The sequence below is a fragment of the Terrapene carolina genome, unplaced genomic scaffold (genome assembly GCF_002925995.2).
Source record: "Terrapene carolina triunguis isolate 2854851 unplaced genomic scaffold, T_m_triunguis-2.0 Scaffold89, whole genome shotgun sequence".
NCBI lineage: Eukaryota > Metazoa > Chordata > Testudines > Emydidae > Terrapene > Terrapene triunguis.
The window spans coordinates 13,974,772-13,992,652 of NW_020664440.1; the positions used below are offsets into that span (position 1 = coordinate 13,974,772).

At 47.6% G+C, this 17,881-nt stretch overlaps 1 protein-coding gene across 2 annotated transcripts in view; it reads left to right on the forward strand.

Annotated features, from left to right (window-relative positions):
- The window catches only part of ITPR1 (inositol 1,4,5-trisphosphate receptor type 1), a 244,452-nt gene extending 226,889 nt beyond the window's left edge, over positions 1 to 17,563 (forward strand). Inside the window, exons 56-57 of one of the 2 annotated variants that reach the window (XM_024196743.2) lie at positions 1,723 to 1,884; positions 15,505 to 17,562. In XM_024196743.2, coding sequence (XP_024052511.1) covers positions 1,723 to 1,884; positions 15,505 to 15,591 — 249 coding nt within the window. In that variant the 3' untranslated portion in view covers positions 15,592 to 17,562. Of the gene's footprint in view, positions 1 to 1,722; positions 1,885 to 15,504 lie in introns of both variants that reach the window. The other variant, XM_026650249.2, reaches the window with a different exon arrangement.
- The last annotated feature ends 318 nt before the right edge of the window (positions 17,564 to 17,881 follow it).

The following is a 17,881-nucleotide window of genomic DNA, read 5'->3' on the forward strand; positions in this document are numbered from 1 at the left end:
GCAGTGAAGTGATTAAGCTATCTAAAATTGATTGGCAACACGTGGTACATACCGTCTTGTGGTAAAAATACCTCCATAAACAAAATTCCTACATAGCCTGTTAACCCTTAGCAGAGATTTTTAAACTTTTCATAGTAATTACTAATAGTACACGGCTCTTATATAGTGCGCTTCATCCACAGATCTCAAAGCACTGTACAAATGGAATCAATAGTATTATCCCATTTTACATCGAGGGGAAATTGAGGCACAGAGGTGACGTGACTTGCCCAAGGTCACACAACAGGCAGTGGTATCTCTTAATGCCAGTACCGTCAACCCCAAGTGTTAAAATGCCATATCCCCCAAACTCATGATATTTTGCAAAAATGATACATTTTGGATTCTTTTTATTTGCTGTCTGTTTTCTGAGTGATCCATTAGGATGCCTGGAGGTCACATTTTCAGTCCTTCTCCACAATTATGAGGGCTAGAGATTTTTTTTTTTTTTTTGTAAGTGAAACCCGAAATTCTTGTGTTGTTTATCTGCCTCCAGGAGTTGGGGCTTTAAGAAAACCACCAAGTATCACAAGACTTATGATAAAATCATGAGAGTTGGCAACACTCTCATCCTGTCTCTCTCTCTTGGATCAGTTTTTCTACCTATTTCTGATCCCGCAGACCACCTCCCTTTTCCCTAGTGATCAAATTACACCCTCATTGCTTATATTGCAAAAAATTTCAACCAAAAGGTTTTGATTGTCAGTTGGGGCAGTATTTGGGTGTTTTCTCCAGAAAGCAAGCACTTTGTGATAAGTCATTTTTTTCCTGTCAAATAAACAGTTTTGACAATTTTCCACAGCCCTAATTCTCAAACACGACCATTCAAGGCCACATCTAGCATGTTCATCTTGACTATGAGCTTTGAAAAGATGTCTCTCATAATGGGAGACTGTAGCAATAAGGAAGCCAAAAGGATGTACTATGGATGTCTTTGCAAAGCAGTATTTAAATTCATTTTTCCCTTGTGATGCAGGTTTGGATTAAGCAGCCAATTTAGAGCTCAGTTTTAGCAGTTCAAGGAAGAACCCCTGTATATCTGGGATGGGACGCTGGATGTCAGTGAGCTCCAGAATTCTGACAGCTGATTTCTAACAGTGGTTAATGCATCTTCAAGTAATAACTATGGCAAGTTTGTAGTAGAGCAGTGCTTCTTAAAGCCGGTCCGCCGCTTGTTCAGGGAAAGCCCCTGGCGGTCCGGGCCGGTTGTTTACCTGCCGCGTCTGCAGGTTCGGCTGATCGCGGCTCCCATTGGCTGTGGTTCGCCGTCCCAGGCCAATGGGGGCTGTGGGAAGCGGCGCAGGCCAAGGGACGTGCTGGCCACCCTTCCCTGAACAAGCGGTGGCCCGACTTTGAGAAGCATTGTAGTAGAGGACTCGTATATTATGGTGGAATATACCTGCTTTTAAGGGTGAAGGAGTACATTGGCAGGAAAGGAGAAACATAGGCTACAAAACCTTTATCCCTCTTACTCTTCAGTAGCTATTAAAACCTGCAGTGCTGTCCTGTCTTTCCAGTGATAAAACTCTGTGGTGAGGCAGTTCTAGAAACTTCCCAACAGGGTGCAAATAAAACTGAAAGTTTGAACTATTAAGAGCTTGTGACTGAAGATTTTTCACACCCACAGCCACACATGCACAGTTTTGTCCTAGCAATAATCATGTTCTTGTGTCTGAATTCCAGGAAAGAAACCTTGATTGGTTCCCTAGAATGCGTGCCATGTCCCTTGTAAGCAGCGATTCTGAAGGAGAACAGAATGAACTCAGGAACTTGCAGGAAAAGCTAGAATCTACCATGAAGCTGGTCACCAACCTCTCTGGCCAGCTGTCAGAGCTTAAAGATCAGGTAAGGAAGTTCTAGCAAAACACAGTTGCAGTGAGGTGGATTAGCTACCAATAAACTTCAGTTAGATGGAGAGTACTGGAGCCTCCCAGAACATTTGGAAAATTAGAGGAATATACAATCACTTGCTGTAAAGCTGGGGATAGAAAGGCATTTTGGATTAAAGAGTTTTGTAAAATCTGGATTGATCTGTATTGGGAACTGGATGTTTACAATTTAACTGACTATACAAACAATGTGCAGAACTCTTTTTGTTCTTCTTCGAGTGCTTGCTCACATCCATTCCAGTTAGGTGTGTGCGCGCCGCGTGCACGATCGTCGGAAGATTTTTACCCTAGCAACACCCGGTGGGTCGGCTGTGGAGCCCCCTGGAGTGTTGCCGCTATGGCGCTGGATATATACCCCAGCCGACCCAGCGCCCCCTCAGTTCCTTCTTACCGCCCCTGACGGTCGTTGGAACTGTGGAGCGCGGCATAGCTGATCTCCACACTCCCTAGCTTTACTCGTTTTTTCATTAGTCTAGATAGTTGTTTAGAGTTGTTTATAGTTGTTAAGAAGTTTTTAGATGGTTATTGTTAGTTTTTGTAGTTTAAACTGTCACCGGGGATTAAGGGGGTCGTTCTCCCCCCCCCCTTTTTTTCCCTCGGCGCTTCGCCGGGCTCATGCCCAAGGCTCCTGGATTCAAGCAGCGCGCCTCCTGCGCGAAGCCTATGCCCACGAGCGACCCGCACACCACCTGCTTGAAGTGCCTCGGGGAATCCCATCAAGCAGATAAGTGCCAGATCTGCAAGGCCTTCAAGCCTCGGACAAGGAAGGAGCGGGACTTTAGGCTTCGGCAGCTCCTCATGGAGGCGGCACTTAGCCCGGATCCTCCCTCGGCGCGCCCAGCCCCGGCACCGAGCGCCTCGGTGCGCAGCGCCCCGGCGGCCCCGACCGGTGCGGCGGAAAAGACATCTCGGCACCGGCCGACGTCGGCACCGCGCCCGCCTAAAGAGCCTCGGCGCCGATCCCTTTCTCCGGGCCATAAGAAGGCCAGCAAGGCGCGGGACGTTGCTGCCGTGAAGATACCGGCTCCCCCGGTGCCGGGGGTAGAGCCGCGTCCGCAGTTGGACCGCCAAAGGCAGGCGGCCACACCGTCGACTCCGGCACCGAGGCCGTTGAGTCCGGTGTGGACTGTTTCACCACCAAGGCTGGTGGTGGAACCTTGTCTCCCTTCCACCCCGGAGACTTTTGCGACGGCGAGGGACCTGATCGCCCTCACGGAGCCGGCGCCGTCACAACTCCCGGCACCGGTGGCTCCACGCGTGCCGCAGTCCAGAGGCAAGCCTGCCCTGATGCGCCCACCGTCGCCTGCTCAAGTCTCTCGGCACCGCTCCAGGTCTCGGAGCAGGTCCCGACGCCGCTCGGAGTCCCGGCGCCGAATATCACCTCGGCACCGGTCGTACTCGCGGCCGAGATCATCTTCGCGGCGCCGTTCAACATCTCGGCACCGTCGCGACGACCGGCACCGATCGGGCTCGAGACGCAGCTCCCGGCACCGGTACGAGCGCCACTCGGGCTCGAGGGGCCGCTCCCGGTACCACGCCTCTTCGCGATCGTCGTCCAGCTCCAGGTCGGGATCTCGGCACCGGAGGGACTACCGGCACCGATCCAGATCCCGGCACCGCTCTCTGGCACCGCGCAGGGACAGATCGCCTTACGACCGGCACCGATCGGCACCGTACCATCCGGTGCCGACGGCGTCGTGCTCGGCACCGCCGTGGCCGTCGAGGTCGGCATCGCGCTCGTCGGATGCAGTGGAGGTCGGCCACCCGCAGGAGACCGAGGACCCTACGCAGGGACCTGCGCATTGGTCCTTCTGGACTCCGTGGGCCTACCATCAGGCACAAGGGGCTCCACCATCTGCCTCCCGCTCGGGCCGTTCTGAGCCCAGGGTCCCAGAGTCCACCATCTCCCGCCCTCCTCCAAGGGGCATGGAGGCTCCAGTGCCCACACCGGCGGAGGCCCTGGACCAGGGGGCAGGCGATGCCCAGCTCCAGGAACACCTGGAGCAGGATCAGCCATTGGACCCCTTGCCACCGGGGGCATCCTCCTCGTCCTCGCCTGATGAGGCCGTAGCGGGTACATCCGCCATTGGGCCGCCTCCTATAGACCTTCGGGCCCACCAGGACCTGTTGCGCCGGATGGCTCGCAATATGGACCTCCAGGTGGAGGAGATTGTGGAGGTCCATGATCCCATCGTGAACATCATTTCTGCGGATGCTCCATCTAGGGTGGCGTTACCACTGATCCGCACTATTCAGGCGAACGCCACCACCATCTGGCAAACCCCGGCCTCTATTCCACCCACGGCCAGAGGGGTTGAGAGGAAGTACTTTGTGCCCTCCAAGGAACATGAGTACTTGTACACTCACCCCCAACCGTGCTCACTGGTGGTTTCATCAGTTAATGCACGGGAGCGCCATGGCCAGCAGGCTGCTGCGCCCAAATCGAAGGACGCTAAGCGCTTCGATTTGTTCGGACGCAAGGTCTATTCGGCTGGCGGACTGCAACTTCGGGCGGCGAATCAGCAGGCGCTCCTTAGCCGCTACAGTTTTAATTCGTGGTCCTCGATGGGGAAATTTAAAGAGCTGGTTCCCCAGGAATCGAGGGAAGAGTTCGGGGCCTTGGTAGAGGAGGGGAAGCGGGTGGCACGCACCTCCCTGCAGGCCTCCCTCGACATAGCGGACTCGGCCGCTAGGACCCTGGCGTCGGGGATAGCAATGCGGCGAATCTCCTGGCTCCAGGTGTCAGGCTTGCCACCTGAACTGCAGCAGACCCTGCAGGATCTTCCGTTTGAGGGCCAGGGCCTCTTTTCGGAAAAGACGGACTCGAGGCTCCAGAACCTGAAGGACTCCAGGACAATGATGCGCTCCCTTGGGATGCATGTCCCAGGGCCTCAGCGCAGACCCTTCAGGCCCCAGCCTCAGCGGTTCTACCCTCCCCCGCCTCGTCCAAGACAGGACTTTGCTAGGAGGCGGGGTCGAGGCGGTAGGCGAAGGTCAACCGGCCCTCAACCTGGTCAGAACCAGGGCCAGCCTAGGCCACCTTCAGGGCCTAGGCAAACCTTTTGAAGGTGCGGTCGAGGACGGCACCTCAACCGGCTTCCAGGATTCGATTCCCCCCTTCCGGGATCGCCTCTCCCGTTTCCACTGTGCTTGGTCTCTTATAACATCGGACCGCTGGGTCCTTCGCACGGTGGAGAGGGGATACGCCCTCCAGTTTTCCTCGCCCTCCCCCACTCCCCCTCCTCGTCCCTCTTCAGGGACCCTTCTCACGAGCAACTCCTAACGCAGGAGGTTTTTGGGCTCCTCTCCATGGAGGCCATAGAGGAGGTTCCATCGGAGCTAAGGGGCAGGGGGTTTTACTCCCGCTACTTCCTGATCCCCAAGTCGAAAGGGGGTCTTCGACCCATCTTAGACCTGCGCGGACTCAACAAATTCATAGTAAAGTTGAAGTTCCGCATGGTATCTTTGGGGACCATTATCCCTTCACTGGATCCTGGAGACTGGTTCGCCGCCCTCGACATGAAGGACGCATACTTTCATATAGCAATCTATCCGCCTCACAGGCGCTTCCTGCGATTTGTAGTAAACCAAGTGCACTACCAATTTGCAGTTCTTCCCTTCGGCTTGTCCTCGGCTCCCAGAGTGTTCACAAAGTGTCTGGCAGTCGTCGCGGCCTACCTTCGTCGTCAAAGGGAGCAGGTGTTCCCGTACTAGGACGACTGGCTGGTACGCGGCCGCACCAGGGACCAAGTTCAGGCGCACGTCCACATGGTGACACACACTTTCCACAAGCTGGGCATTCTACTCAACAGAGAGAAGTCCACTCTAGTGCCAACTAAGAGGATAGAGTTCATTGGAGCAATCCTGGACTCCAGATGTGCCCGAGCCATCCTGCCAGACAGCCAGTTCCATACCATCGCAAGCGTCATTCAAGGACTCAGGGCATTCCCGATTACCACCGTGAGATCGTGCCTTGCCTTGTTGGGCCACATGGCCTCGTGCACCTACGTAACCAGGCACGCCAGGCTACGGCTTCGCCCACTACAGGCTTGGGTATCATCGGTATACCGCCCTCACCGGGACGACCTGAACATGGTGGTCACGGTTCCGTCCTCGGTCTTGGCCTCCCTCACCTGGTGGTCGGATCGCACGGCGGTCTGTGCAGGAGTGCCTTTTCACGCCCCGCAACCCTCCCTCCACCTAGTCACGGACGCTTCATCTCTGGGATGGGGCGCTCACCTGGGGGAGCACCATACCCAAGGCCTGTGGTCCGCGTCCCAACTAGCCCTGCACATCAACATCCGAGAGCTGATGGCGGTGCGCCTGGCTTGTCAGGCTTTTCTCAACTTCCTACAGGGCCGTTGCGTGCTGATTCTCACCGACAACACCACGGCCATGTTTTACATCAACAAGCAAGGCGGAGCCCACTCATCTCCCCTATGCCAAGAGGCCATTCGCCTGTGGGACTTCTGCATCGCCCACTCGATACATCTCACGGCATCATTCCTGCCTGGAGTCCAGAATACGCTGGCGGACCGTCTCAGCAGGTCCTTCCAGACGCACGAGTGGTCGATTCGCCCGGACATCATCTATTCCGTCTTCCAGAGGTGGGGGTTTCCCCAGATCGACCTGTTCGCATCTCGGGCCAACAGGAAGTGCCAGGCATTCTGCTCCCTACACGGGCGAGCCCCAGGCTCTCGGTCAGACGCCTTCCTTATAGCATGGAAAGACCATCTGTTCTACGCCTTTCCTCCATTCCCGCTGGTCCACAGGGTGCTGCTCAAGATCCGCAGGGACCATGCACGGGTAATTCTAGTCGCTCCCGCTTGGCCGAGACAGCACTGGTACACCACACTGCTGGAGCTGTCAGAACAGAGGCCGATCACGCTCCCCTTGAGTCCGGATCTCATCTCTCAGGACCACGGCCGGCTGTGTCACCCCGACCTGCAGTCGCTCCACCTCACGGCGTGGATGCTTCATGGTTGAGTCGCACAGAGCGGCAATGCTCGCAGGCCGTCCAGCAGGTCCTGATGGGAAGTAGAAAGCCCTCTACGCAGACCACTTATTTAGCCAAGTGGAAGAGGTTCTCCTGTTGGTGTGAACAACGAGCTACGTCTCCCTTGCAGGCACCTATCCCTTTTATTCTAGAATATCTCCTGTCCCTTAGACAGCAAGGCTTGGCGATATCTTCAATCAGGGTTCACCTCGCCGCTATTTCGGCTTTCCACCCAGGAGAACTCACGTCCTCGGTCTTCTCTAACCCGATGGTCGTTAGATTCCTCAAGGGCTTAGATCGGCTGTACCCACAGCAAAGACAGCCGGTTCCGGCGTGGGACCTCAACCTCGTGCTCTCCAGGCTCACAGGGCCACCGTTTGAACCATTGGCGACCTGTTCACTCCTGTACTTATCCTGGAAGACAGCCTTCCTCATAGCCATCACTTCAGCACGGCGCGTCTCCGAACTCAGGGTGCTGACGTCCGAGCCCCCATACACGGTGTTCCATAAGGACAAGGTGCAGCTTCTCCCCCACCCTGCCTTTCTTCCCAAGGTGGTTTCACCTTTCCATGTGAACCAGGATATATTCCTCCCGGTCTTCCATCCGAAACCACACGCCACTCGTCAAGACCAGCGTTTACATTCCTTGGACGTTCGCAGGGCCCTGGCTTTCTATATTGACCGTACAAAGCCATTTAGGAAGACGACGCAACTCTTCGTTGCCGTGGCCGACCGGATGAAGGACTCACCGGTCTCTTCACAGTGCCTGTCCTCTTGGATCACGTCCTGTATTCGTGCTTGCTACGACCTGGCCGGTGTACCGACGCCACACCTCACCGCTCATTCCACGAGAGCCCAGGCCTCCTCGACTGCCTTCCTGGCTCAAGTCCCGATCCAGGACATCTGTAGAGCCACAGTGTGGTCATCGGTCCACACGTTCGCTACTCACTATGCGCTGGTGCAACAATCCAGAGACGATGCTGCTTTCGGGTCAGCGGTTCTGCACACAGCAATGTCTCACTCCGACCCCGCCTCTTAGGTGGGGCTTGGGAGTCACCTAACTGGAATGGATGTGAGCAAGCACTCGAAGAAGAAAAGACGGTTACTCACCGTTGTAACTGTTGTTCTTCGAGATGTGTTGCTCACATCCATTCCAAACCCGCTCCCCTTCCCCACTGTCGGAGTAGCCGGCAAGAAGGAACTGAGGGGGCGCTGGGTCGGCTGGGGTATATATCCAGCGCCATAACGGCGCCACTCCAGGGGGCTCCACAGCCGACCCACCGGGTGTTGCTAGGGTAAAAATCTTCCGACGATCGTGCACGCGGCGCGCACACACCTAACTGGAATGGATGTGAGCAACACATCTCGAAGAACAACAGTTACAACGGTGAGTAACCGTCTTTTCACTGCTGCCACAATGAACTAGCTAGTTTAGAAGAATCACCAGTCCAAATTCCAGTCATACAGCCCACTGGCCTGTGGAGAACTAAACATTTTCCAATGTACCCATCTTTTGAAAAGTAAAAATCTGAAAAACCAAATCAAATTCATATTGTGAACTGTGTATATAATGATTTCTTACCCTCAGAGTATAGATCAATCCCCCTAAATCATGAAAATATCTTGTACGATACTGCCCATTGCCTTGTATAGTAAAGATTACCCACTGCAACTTCAGTTTTGAGTCAGTGTTACTCAGCAGACTTTGTTGTAATACACTGACTTCTAATTGGCAGTAACACTTCAGTGAGAACTCGAGGATTTGAATGTTAACTTTTGTTCTAGATCAGGGGTGGGCACACTACGGCCTGTGGGCTGGATCTGGCCCATTAGGGCTTTGGATCCAGCCCACAGGATTGCCATCCCCGTGGTGCCACGGGCCCCATGCCGCTCCCAGAAGCGGCCGGCACCAGGTCCCTGTGGCCCCTGGGGGAGTGGAGGGCAGAGGGCTCTGCACGCTGCCCTCACCTCCAGGCACCGCATCCCGCAGCTCCCATTGGTCGGGAATGGGGAACCGCAGCCAATGGGAGCTTCAGGGGGAGGTACCCGCAGGGGAGGGCAGCGCACAGAGCCCTCTGCCCTCCCTCCCCCCGGGGCTGCAGGGACGTGGTGCCGGCCGCTTCCAGGAGTGGCGCGGGGCCAGGGCCTGTCTTAGCCATGCTGCCACTCCGGAGCCACTCCAGGTAAGCGGCGCTGGGCCTGAGCCCACACCCCCCTGCACCCCAACCCCCTGCACCCCTCCTGCACCCCAGCCCCCTGCCTTGAGCTCCCTGCTGCACTCCGCACCCCAACCCCTGCCCTGAGCCTCCTGCTGCACCCCCTCCTGCACCCCAACCCCTTGCCCTGAGCCCCCTCGTACATCCCGCACCCCTCCTGCACCCTGAGCCCCTTCCTGCACTGTACTCTCTCCCACACTCCCTCCCGCACCTCAACCCCCTGCCCCAGCCCTACATTCATGGCCCTGCATGCAATTTCCCCACCCAGATGTGGCCCTTGGGCCAAAAAGTTTGCCCACCTGTTCTAGATCCTTCCTTTACCTAGTTATTGCAATGGTTCTTAAACATTTAAGGTCATATTTCTTTTAGAAACACAATCACAGGAAAGAGTAATGTGGCCTGGCAAACAATGAATATTTTATTACGGATGACATCCCAAGGTGAAATGCAAGTTGTACAGAAAGTTACCCTTCATGAAATTTTTACTATAATGGATTTTATTGTATTCTGGTCTTGGTGTGTGTTTTGTTTTGTTGGAAGTCTGTACGCTGCTAAATCCCAAAATATGCAGAAATAGCCGCAAACTCTTATGCAACCTAGTGACCACTCTCTTATTGTTATGTACTAGAGGTACTTGTGGCTACGCTATCCATAAGTGTGTGACAGCAAAGAAGGCAGCTCCAGCATTTAACCACAGGCATCCAAAAACAGAGTCTGATAATTTACTCTGTACTTCTGAATATTGCCCTAAAATAGCTTTTATTCGGTTTTCAACAGCAACATCCCTGTGAAGAGAAACTGAAGGAGTGTCCCAAGCAACATAGTTCTTGGTTCTCTAGTCCCATTTTCCTCTGTTTAAATGGACAGAGACCCTCAAAGAATCCTTTAAATAATTATTTAGACAGTGTCTCTTCCCTTTTTACGCTGCACTTCCTGTAGGCCTACAAATGGGAGATCTTGGCCCACATGGCAAAAAATCCATGTTTTTGGGAGATACCACCTGGAGCCACTGCAGTCATGAGATCAGTACGGTCAATCATAGGTGCTTCTTTACTATTTACTATTAACAGCAGAAGCAGCTTGGGGGAGGTTCTTTTGGACCATATTCATCTCAGAGATGGGCCTCCCCAAGAAAGCCCAAGTGCCAAAGCCCTTTTCCATTTTGTGCTTGAAGTATCCAACTGAAGATAAAGGGAGAAATGCTGTGGCTTGTTTGAAATTTTATATGGCACAAAATTACCTGAACCAGAAGAACACGCCGACACCTTAATTAATTGAATTTATAGATGTATGCATTGGGTAAAATTCTTTGCTAACTTGCACCTCCTGGAATACCAGAGCAGTTGATGGAGTTACACAGGCCACAAGTAGTCACTGAATTTGGCTCATTATCTCTTCAACTTTTGATTTTTTCCTACTGTAAAATGGTTGACAACTTTCTCCAATATTAAACTGATTGGTTGTTGCCACTGAGCCTCTTCCTAGGGATGTTTCTATTATTGTGATTCCCATTTTAAACTGGGATTAGTTCCACTTTGAATTAAATGAGATGCACCATGCTGCAGGAAGCAACTATTATAATCCAAACCTAATCTATATTAGAAATAGAATGTTATCCTTCCGGAAATATACTACCTGCCTGGCACAAATCTAGAACCTGCACCAGGCTTTTACACAGTCTTCCTAACTGGCAAAATTCCTGTTGTTCAGGTCTCCATGTACTGCAGCTAGAGTTACAACTGAAGGTTTTATGGTGCATGGGACATACTCTTGCCAGCAGGCTGGCTAGGAAAAACATATGTAATTGAGCACAGAGTAGGAAGCGAATTAAAATGTTGCTGGTTTTTAACGGAACTATTTTATTATATACTTGCTTTGTAGTTTCAAAGCAGAACACTGTGCGAGCAGGATAGGAAAACCCAGCAAAGGAATCTACTATCATGAATGTGTTCTCTGAGCTAGTAAATTTACATTGATAAAGTAGTTAGTCTTTGCAAGAGGCTATTGGCTGAGATGCTTGTCGTCCTTTTTTTCCACTCTGTGCTCTGCTCTTCTGGTGGTGATGGGTAGTCAATAGGTGGACCCTGGGTCAAATCCAGACTGCCAGATGCTTTTGAATGTATTGCCATACAGTAATACTCTTAATACAGTAGTCTAATAAATTTTCACTTGGTGCCAAATGTATATTTTCATCAGTCCATAATTTTGTAGCTAAGTCACATCTCCTTTTAACCTTGTGTTTGATGCAACCATTGGCACTGATCAAACTTCCTAGGTACACCTAAGATTCTACTTGTTCTATCAACACTTTATTTATTATCCCTTTTCCAAGATGCAACCACTTTTTCGTCTGAGCATTTATTGTCCAAGTCCAAGTCGACTGCAGCAATTTTCCAAGGTAGCAAAGAATATTATCAGTTCAAATGTGTCTGCCAGTTGCACAACATCATCTGCATAGGTTTACAAATTTAACTCTAGATCATCCAATCTCCAGCCCTCCAACTGGTCTAACATTTAGTGTCCAGTTTAAGAACATGATGAAAAGTGATGGTGATTCCATGCCTCCTTGTCTTACACCACACTTTGACTTGACCCAGTTGCTTAATTTTTCACCAATTATGGCACTGCAGAAGTCTTCATAAATAGCTTCTATAATTGCAATGATCTTATCTGGAGCTCCAGGATTTTGCTACTTTCCGTAATGTTTCTCTCCAAACCAAATCCTCTCTTATCTATGCCTTAATATACTCATTGGGTAGCTGTCATGCCACTTTGCCTGGAAACAATTATCTTAAACACGTGACGTAGGTCTTCCTGTTAGAGGGTCTGACTCATACCCACTGCAGTCAATAGGATTCTTTCATCAATTTCAATCAGGCCTTGGATCATGCCCCAAATGTATTTATTTCTAAAGCTTGCAACTTTCCACTGCCCAAGCACTAAGAACCTTCCCTTGTTCTTTGTGAAAATGAGCTTTTAGATAGCTACTTCACTGCAAAGGCAGAAGAGGAAACCAGCTTCATTAATGTGATAGCTCTTAGGAATTCCCCTAAGTACTGTCACTGAGATAACCCTGCTTAAGTTGCAGGATGCTCCAATTATGAGACGAAACCAGTACATCTCTCCATCATATTAGGAAGAACCGTCTCCAGGAAGAGGAGCTAGCTCAGGGATTGTTCTGAATCAAATAAAGGGCAAATCTTTCATTCATTTGCTTTGTGATCTGAGTGATCCTACAAGTTTCTGGGGATTATAACTGTCATTAAAACTGAAATTGTGTGTGTCCACTTTGAAAATGGCTTTGAAATAAAATAAAAATGCACCAGGAACAAATGAAAATCTGACCATTTTTAATTCATTACTGTAAATGAGTATGAAGCACTTCCAAAAGGCATTAAAGCAACAAGCTACAAAGAAGCTTTGCATCTGAAGTGAGGTTCTTACCCACGAAAGCTTATGCTCCCAATACTTCTGTTAGTCTTAAAGGTGCCACAGGACCCTCTGTTGCCTTTTACAGATTCAGACTAACACGGCTACCCCTCTGATAAGCTACAAAAGTAACTCACACTCCAGTTAAGTGTGATGATCAAGACAAAAATTGCTCCATGGGGTCTTTGACGCTTCCAAACGCCCTACTAGAACAATGTGATTCTGCATCTAGGTATCATTTTGTTTTCAACTTGCATTTAGTCAGCTTACGCTTTCTTAAAAAAATAAATTCCTCTTGTTAACTAAACTTATATCAAAATTTAGCATTCTGTTTGTCAACTGCTATCCTTTCCTCATTATTTTACCATTTTGTGTGCCTCCTTCATATCTAATTGTTTGAATCCAATTGCTACTGAAAACCTTGCCCCCTCTGAAAGCATATATGTTATTGATTTGTCCAGTGGAAATAACAGAATAATGGAAATAAAACCTACAAATAGGTTTTCTCCGTTCGTATTAAGTAGTTAATTATATTTTCAAAAATAACACAAATTTCAAACCCCATATAGCATTAGGAAATCTAGGGGTTAGAATAGGGGAACTGAGCTAGGGCTTGGGTGCTGCTCCACTCCTTTGGTGTGACATTGAGAAAGACACAACATGATTCAGCTCCATTTGAATCCATGTCCTTCCATGAAAGTAAGATTGAGACCTTTACCCATTGGTTAAAGGAGCATATTTACAGATATGTACATCATGGAGGTGATTAGATTAATTAATGGTGTTTAAAATACTTTTCAGTCCTCTAATGAAAGGTGGTAGTAAAAGGATCATTCCGAAGATTGTTCACGGCAATCCAGTGCATGGCAAACTCCAAACTTAATTATTCAATTCCTGACCTTAGAAAGGGGGAATTTATTCAGTCTCTGAACATATAGATTTTATGTAAATCTGTTCAAGTGTGTTTACTGGTAGAGAGCTGAAAATGCAAACAGGCTATCTGTTATCTTGGCATTGATTTACTCTCCCTATCAATTATGTTAGTCAGTATTTGGAGTGAAATGTCCCAAAAACGAAGAATTACACTGATTAGTAATCTTAGGTCCTTGCATGAATATAGATATGATAGAAAAAACACTATTTGGTTCAAATGAATTCTAAGCCAAAACAAGGGCCAATAACAATTCGTAGGATATGAAAAATGGTAGAAATTCACATTGTAGCTCAACTTTTTAATGAAAAATTATTGTATAAGCTGTATCTGGTTCGGATGCTAAATTTTGGTAGTCAGAGCAATATCTAGAGACTGGTTTCTTACAACTTGCTATTCAATGTAAATGTTTATTATATTAAAGTAACTCTGAAAACAGAACAGAAGGAGTATTGATAAAAAATTCTAAGTTGACAGATGCATGGTAGCCTGGCTCCATTTATTTGTATCAAGTCTCAGTATGCTCAGTCCAGGGGAAGAAGCAATAAAAATGGAACAAGATTGCAGCCCTTTTGTGTGTTGACCAAGTAATGCCATGGGGGGTGAGCAGTAAGAAGGTTGGGTCTCAGCACTTTTATGTAAGTCTTGGAATTTGCAGCCATTGTGATGGTAATGTGATGGAGGCTGAACAGTACCTATGTTATCAAAGGAAGAATCAACTGGAGTTGGGGAGCCTGAGTTCTACTCTCTGCCAAAGATATCCTGTGTGACTTTGGGCAAGTTTCTTCAGGCCTGCTGTTCAGAAGTGCTGAGCATTTACATCTCAGCACCTTTGAAAATCAAGCCCTACGAGTTTGTCTACACTGCAATTAAAAATCCACAGCTGGCCCATGGCAGCTCGCAGGGCTCAGGCTAAGGGGTCTGTTTAATTGCAGTGTAGACGTTTGGCCTGAACTCGAATCCTGCAAGCCCAAGTCAGCTGACACAGCCAGCTGTGGGTTTTTAATTGCCCTGTAAACGCACCCTATATCTCTTTCTGCTTCAGTTTCTGTAAAATGGAGATACTTACCTATTTCACAGGGGTGATGTGAGGCTAAATTCATTAATGTTCATGAAATACTCATATACTAGAATGATGGGGACCACAGAAATGCCAGTGTTACTGATTAAATTGGTGTGTTCGTTCTCTCAGACTTTCAGACCTTAGCAGATTTCTAACAAGGTGTTGGGAGGGGCTGAATGCAAAGAAACATGGATGATGGCTGCTTTGCAGTGCTCTGCATCATAATAATGAAGGGATATGCTTCTCTATTAGGAGTGTCACTCTTTAGATCGTATACCTTCTTCCCTCTCAAATTTGTGGTGGTATTACATTTGATGTAAATTATTATTGGCAAACATCCAGAATTTTGGGACTGAGGTTACAGAAAATGTTTTGTGGAAAAATATGTAGTTTTGCTCCTGTGTCCCTTATTTTGCATTATTGCCTCATATCTGGGCTGTGGCAAATCAGGAGGGATGTTTGCATTCTTGTTACCCAAGAGCTGGGGTATTGAAATGAATTTCCACAAACAGTTAGATATTTCCAGACTGAGATGGATTCTCCCAACATACAGTACTCCTACTTTCCCCAAATAGATTGTGGAAATAGTGGGAAGTCTACAGAGAATTATCCACACAAGAAGTTTTTGAAAGCTACCATCTAGGTTTTTTCGTGCCAGTAATGTGGCCCTTCATATAACATTTTTCTTGCAAAACAGCATCCGTCATCTCTGAATACTTAGTCACATGAGCAGGTTCACAGATATCCCTGCTGGGTTCACAAAACAGGGGCTATGATTGCCTTTTTAATCTATTCATGTTTGGCATAGCAGCCGGAAGTGCATTATTTGTAGAAAGTGGATTTCAGAATAAACCCTAACCACAAATACACCAATGGTTCATTCTGTGAGCTGACGTACAGGAAGTGTCTCGGTCTAATGAGCAAACTTTTTAATTTTCCAGATGACAGAACAGAGGAAGCAGAAACAGCGTATTGGTCTCCTAGGACATCCTCCTCCCGTGAATGTGAACCCACAGCAACCAGCATAAATCAAAAGGGTCGCAGATCCCTCTCAAAACACCATGAATAAGGCTAAACAAGAGTTCAGATTCAACCACTAAGGCTGCTTCTATGTATGATTAGTTCATTTTGTAAATACCCTGTTTTTATATGTATGTATATGACTGCTACTATAAAAATCTGGGCATATGTATTGTAATTAGATCTTGTTGGCATGTGATGGGGGTAATACTTGTGCCAAAAGTATGAAAATTGCCTTTTATTGGAAGGACCATAGAGACCCCTTGAATTGCACTTGAAAAGGATTGACTAAAGTATGTGACTTGTATTTTGTATTTAAAAACGAGAATAGCTAGTATTTATGTTTTTATACAATTGTGCAATATTAAATATGCAATCACAATATACTGGTAACTCCTGAACATCCTAAAGGGAGTGCACATCTTTGAATCTGGTGTGTTAGTACAATGTAATAAATAGTTTAAAATTACAGGTGTAAATGAGGGTGCTGCCAAACTGTATTCCTGGTGTTTCATACCCCTGGGCATTTTTGTACCATGCATGTAAATATCCTGAAATGCCATATCTGGCTGCCTCTTCCTCCCAGGGAATCTGAGCTGTTAAATTGGTATAAATTAAAAAAAAAAATTTTTTTTGGTTCTTAAATATTCTTTGGAAGCCTCCAGATTATGAGGGGTGTTTCAAGTGATTTATTTCTTAAATACAGAGGGGCCCAGAAGCTCAAATGTTAGTTTTCGAACAATTCAACAAATTTCTTAAAGGGAACTTTTTATGCAAAATTAAGTTTGGGATGAAAATACACTGCTGGTAAATCAGTGTAATTTCTTAGAGTTTTGTGCCATACCATTTAGAATCCATAAATGATGGTTTCTGAACTTAACATTCCCCATGTAGCCTTTTCTTTTTCGGTTTGTTCATTAGAGACGCACATTCCCATCCAGGAGTATTAACAAACATGCATTGCAGCATTGAAGTATGAACTATCCTATTTTAGGACTTGTAGTTGAGCACTGACATAGGTAGTACTTATGAAAGAGCCTCTTGTTTGGGGTTGAGTTTGTGTTTTCCCTCCATTTGGTCACTTTTGTTCCTGGTATGAAAAATCTGAAAGGAATCTCTTTTTTTATATCTGTCACCTAGTTTTGTACATGGACCTCCTTTTACAATAGCTAAAATTCCTCTGCAATAGTGTCTAAAACAACAGCAGAGTTATGGATGGAAAGCTACGAAAGTCTGTAAATGCATAAATAGAAATATTTAAATAAATCATGCAGAATAATACTGTACGGTTGACAGACTGCTGGTAGTTTGTTCCCTTCCCATGGAATTGTATTAGTTAAACCTGCTATCCTAATCCATGTTCCTTTTATTAGGCTAACATTCCTCTACATGAAAACCACACAATTGGGTAGCTAGAATACTTGAAAAGGTAAGAATGTTCTTAGAATGCTGAAATGAGCCATTGAGGGGGTGATCTTTTATTAACAGAGCAAATAATTGGCCTTTGACAGTGGAAGCTACAAGTGTTCTATAAATCTCTCTAGGGATGGTTCTCAAGGTTTTATGATAGATGCCTTAGCTCAGAGGCTCTTCATCAGAGCAAGGATAGGGAGCCTATGTCCCAGCAATTGTTCTGTCCACCCCGTGCAAGCTGAAACCTGCAACAGAGCTTAAAACACACTCCAAACCCAAGCACAGTGCTCTCAAGAGCAATCACTACAGATCAGAGTGCACACACTTGACTGGGAGGCAGCAGGAACTAGCTGTGGTACAATTAATAGGTTCTCAATGTCGTAAAAAGATAGTTGTCTGCAAAGGGTAGGAACCACTGCTCGAAGTCATAATGAAATATCATAATTTGCAATGAACAGGGGGGAGGGAATCCTGATTAATACCACTGTAACCAGAAATATTTTTATGACTTGAATTTTTTTTAATTTCTCAAGTATACCAACAGCTTCGTTTTACTTTCTGCCCTTCATTCTCCCCTCCCCCCAAAAAATAAACACTGTCAGCTATTTTCTTTTAATGTTTAGTTTTGCAAATGAGCACTTGGTATGCACCAAGTCTTTTGGTACTTTGATTATTTATTGCTCTAGTGGATATTCCATCCAGTAATATTTGTCATTCTCCCCCCACATCGCAACTGAATCAATCAATGAAAGAATCAAGTTAGTCTTCCTCTCCTGAATTTCTTTGTGTCTTGTGTTCCTTATTCTCACGCTTCTCCCGTGTGGGGAAAAAAAACAGAAGGGAAAAGGTCACCTCCTTGATGTCAGTGGCAAAACTCCCATTTAC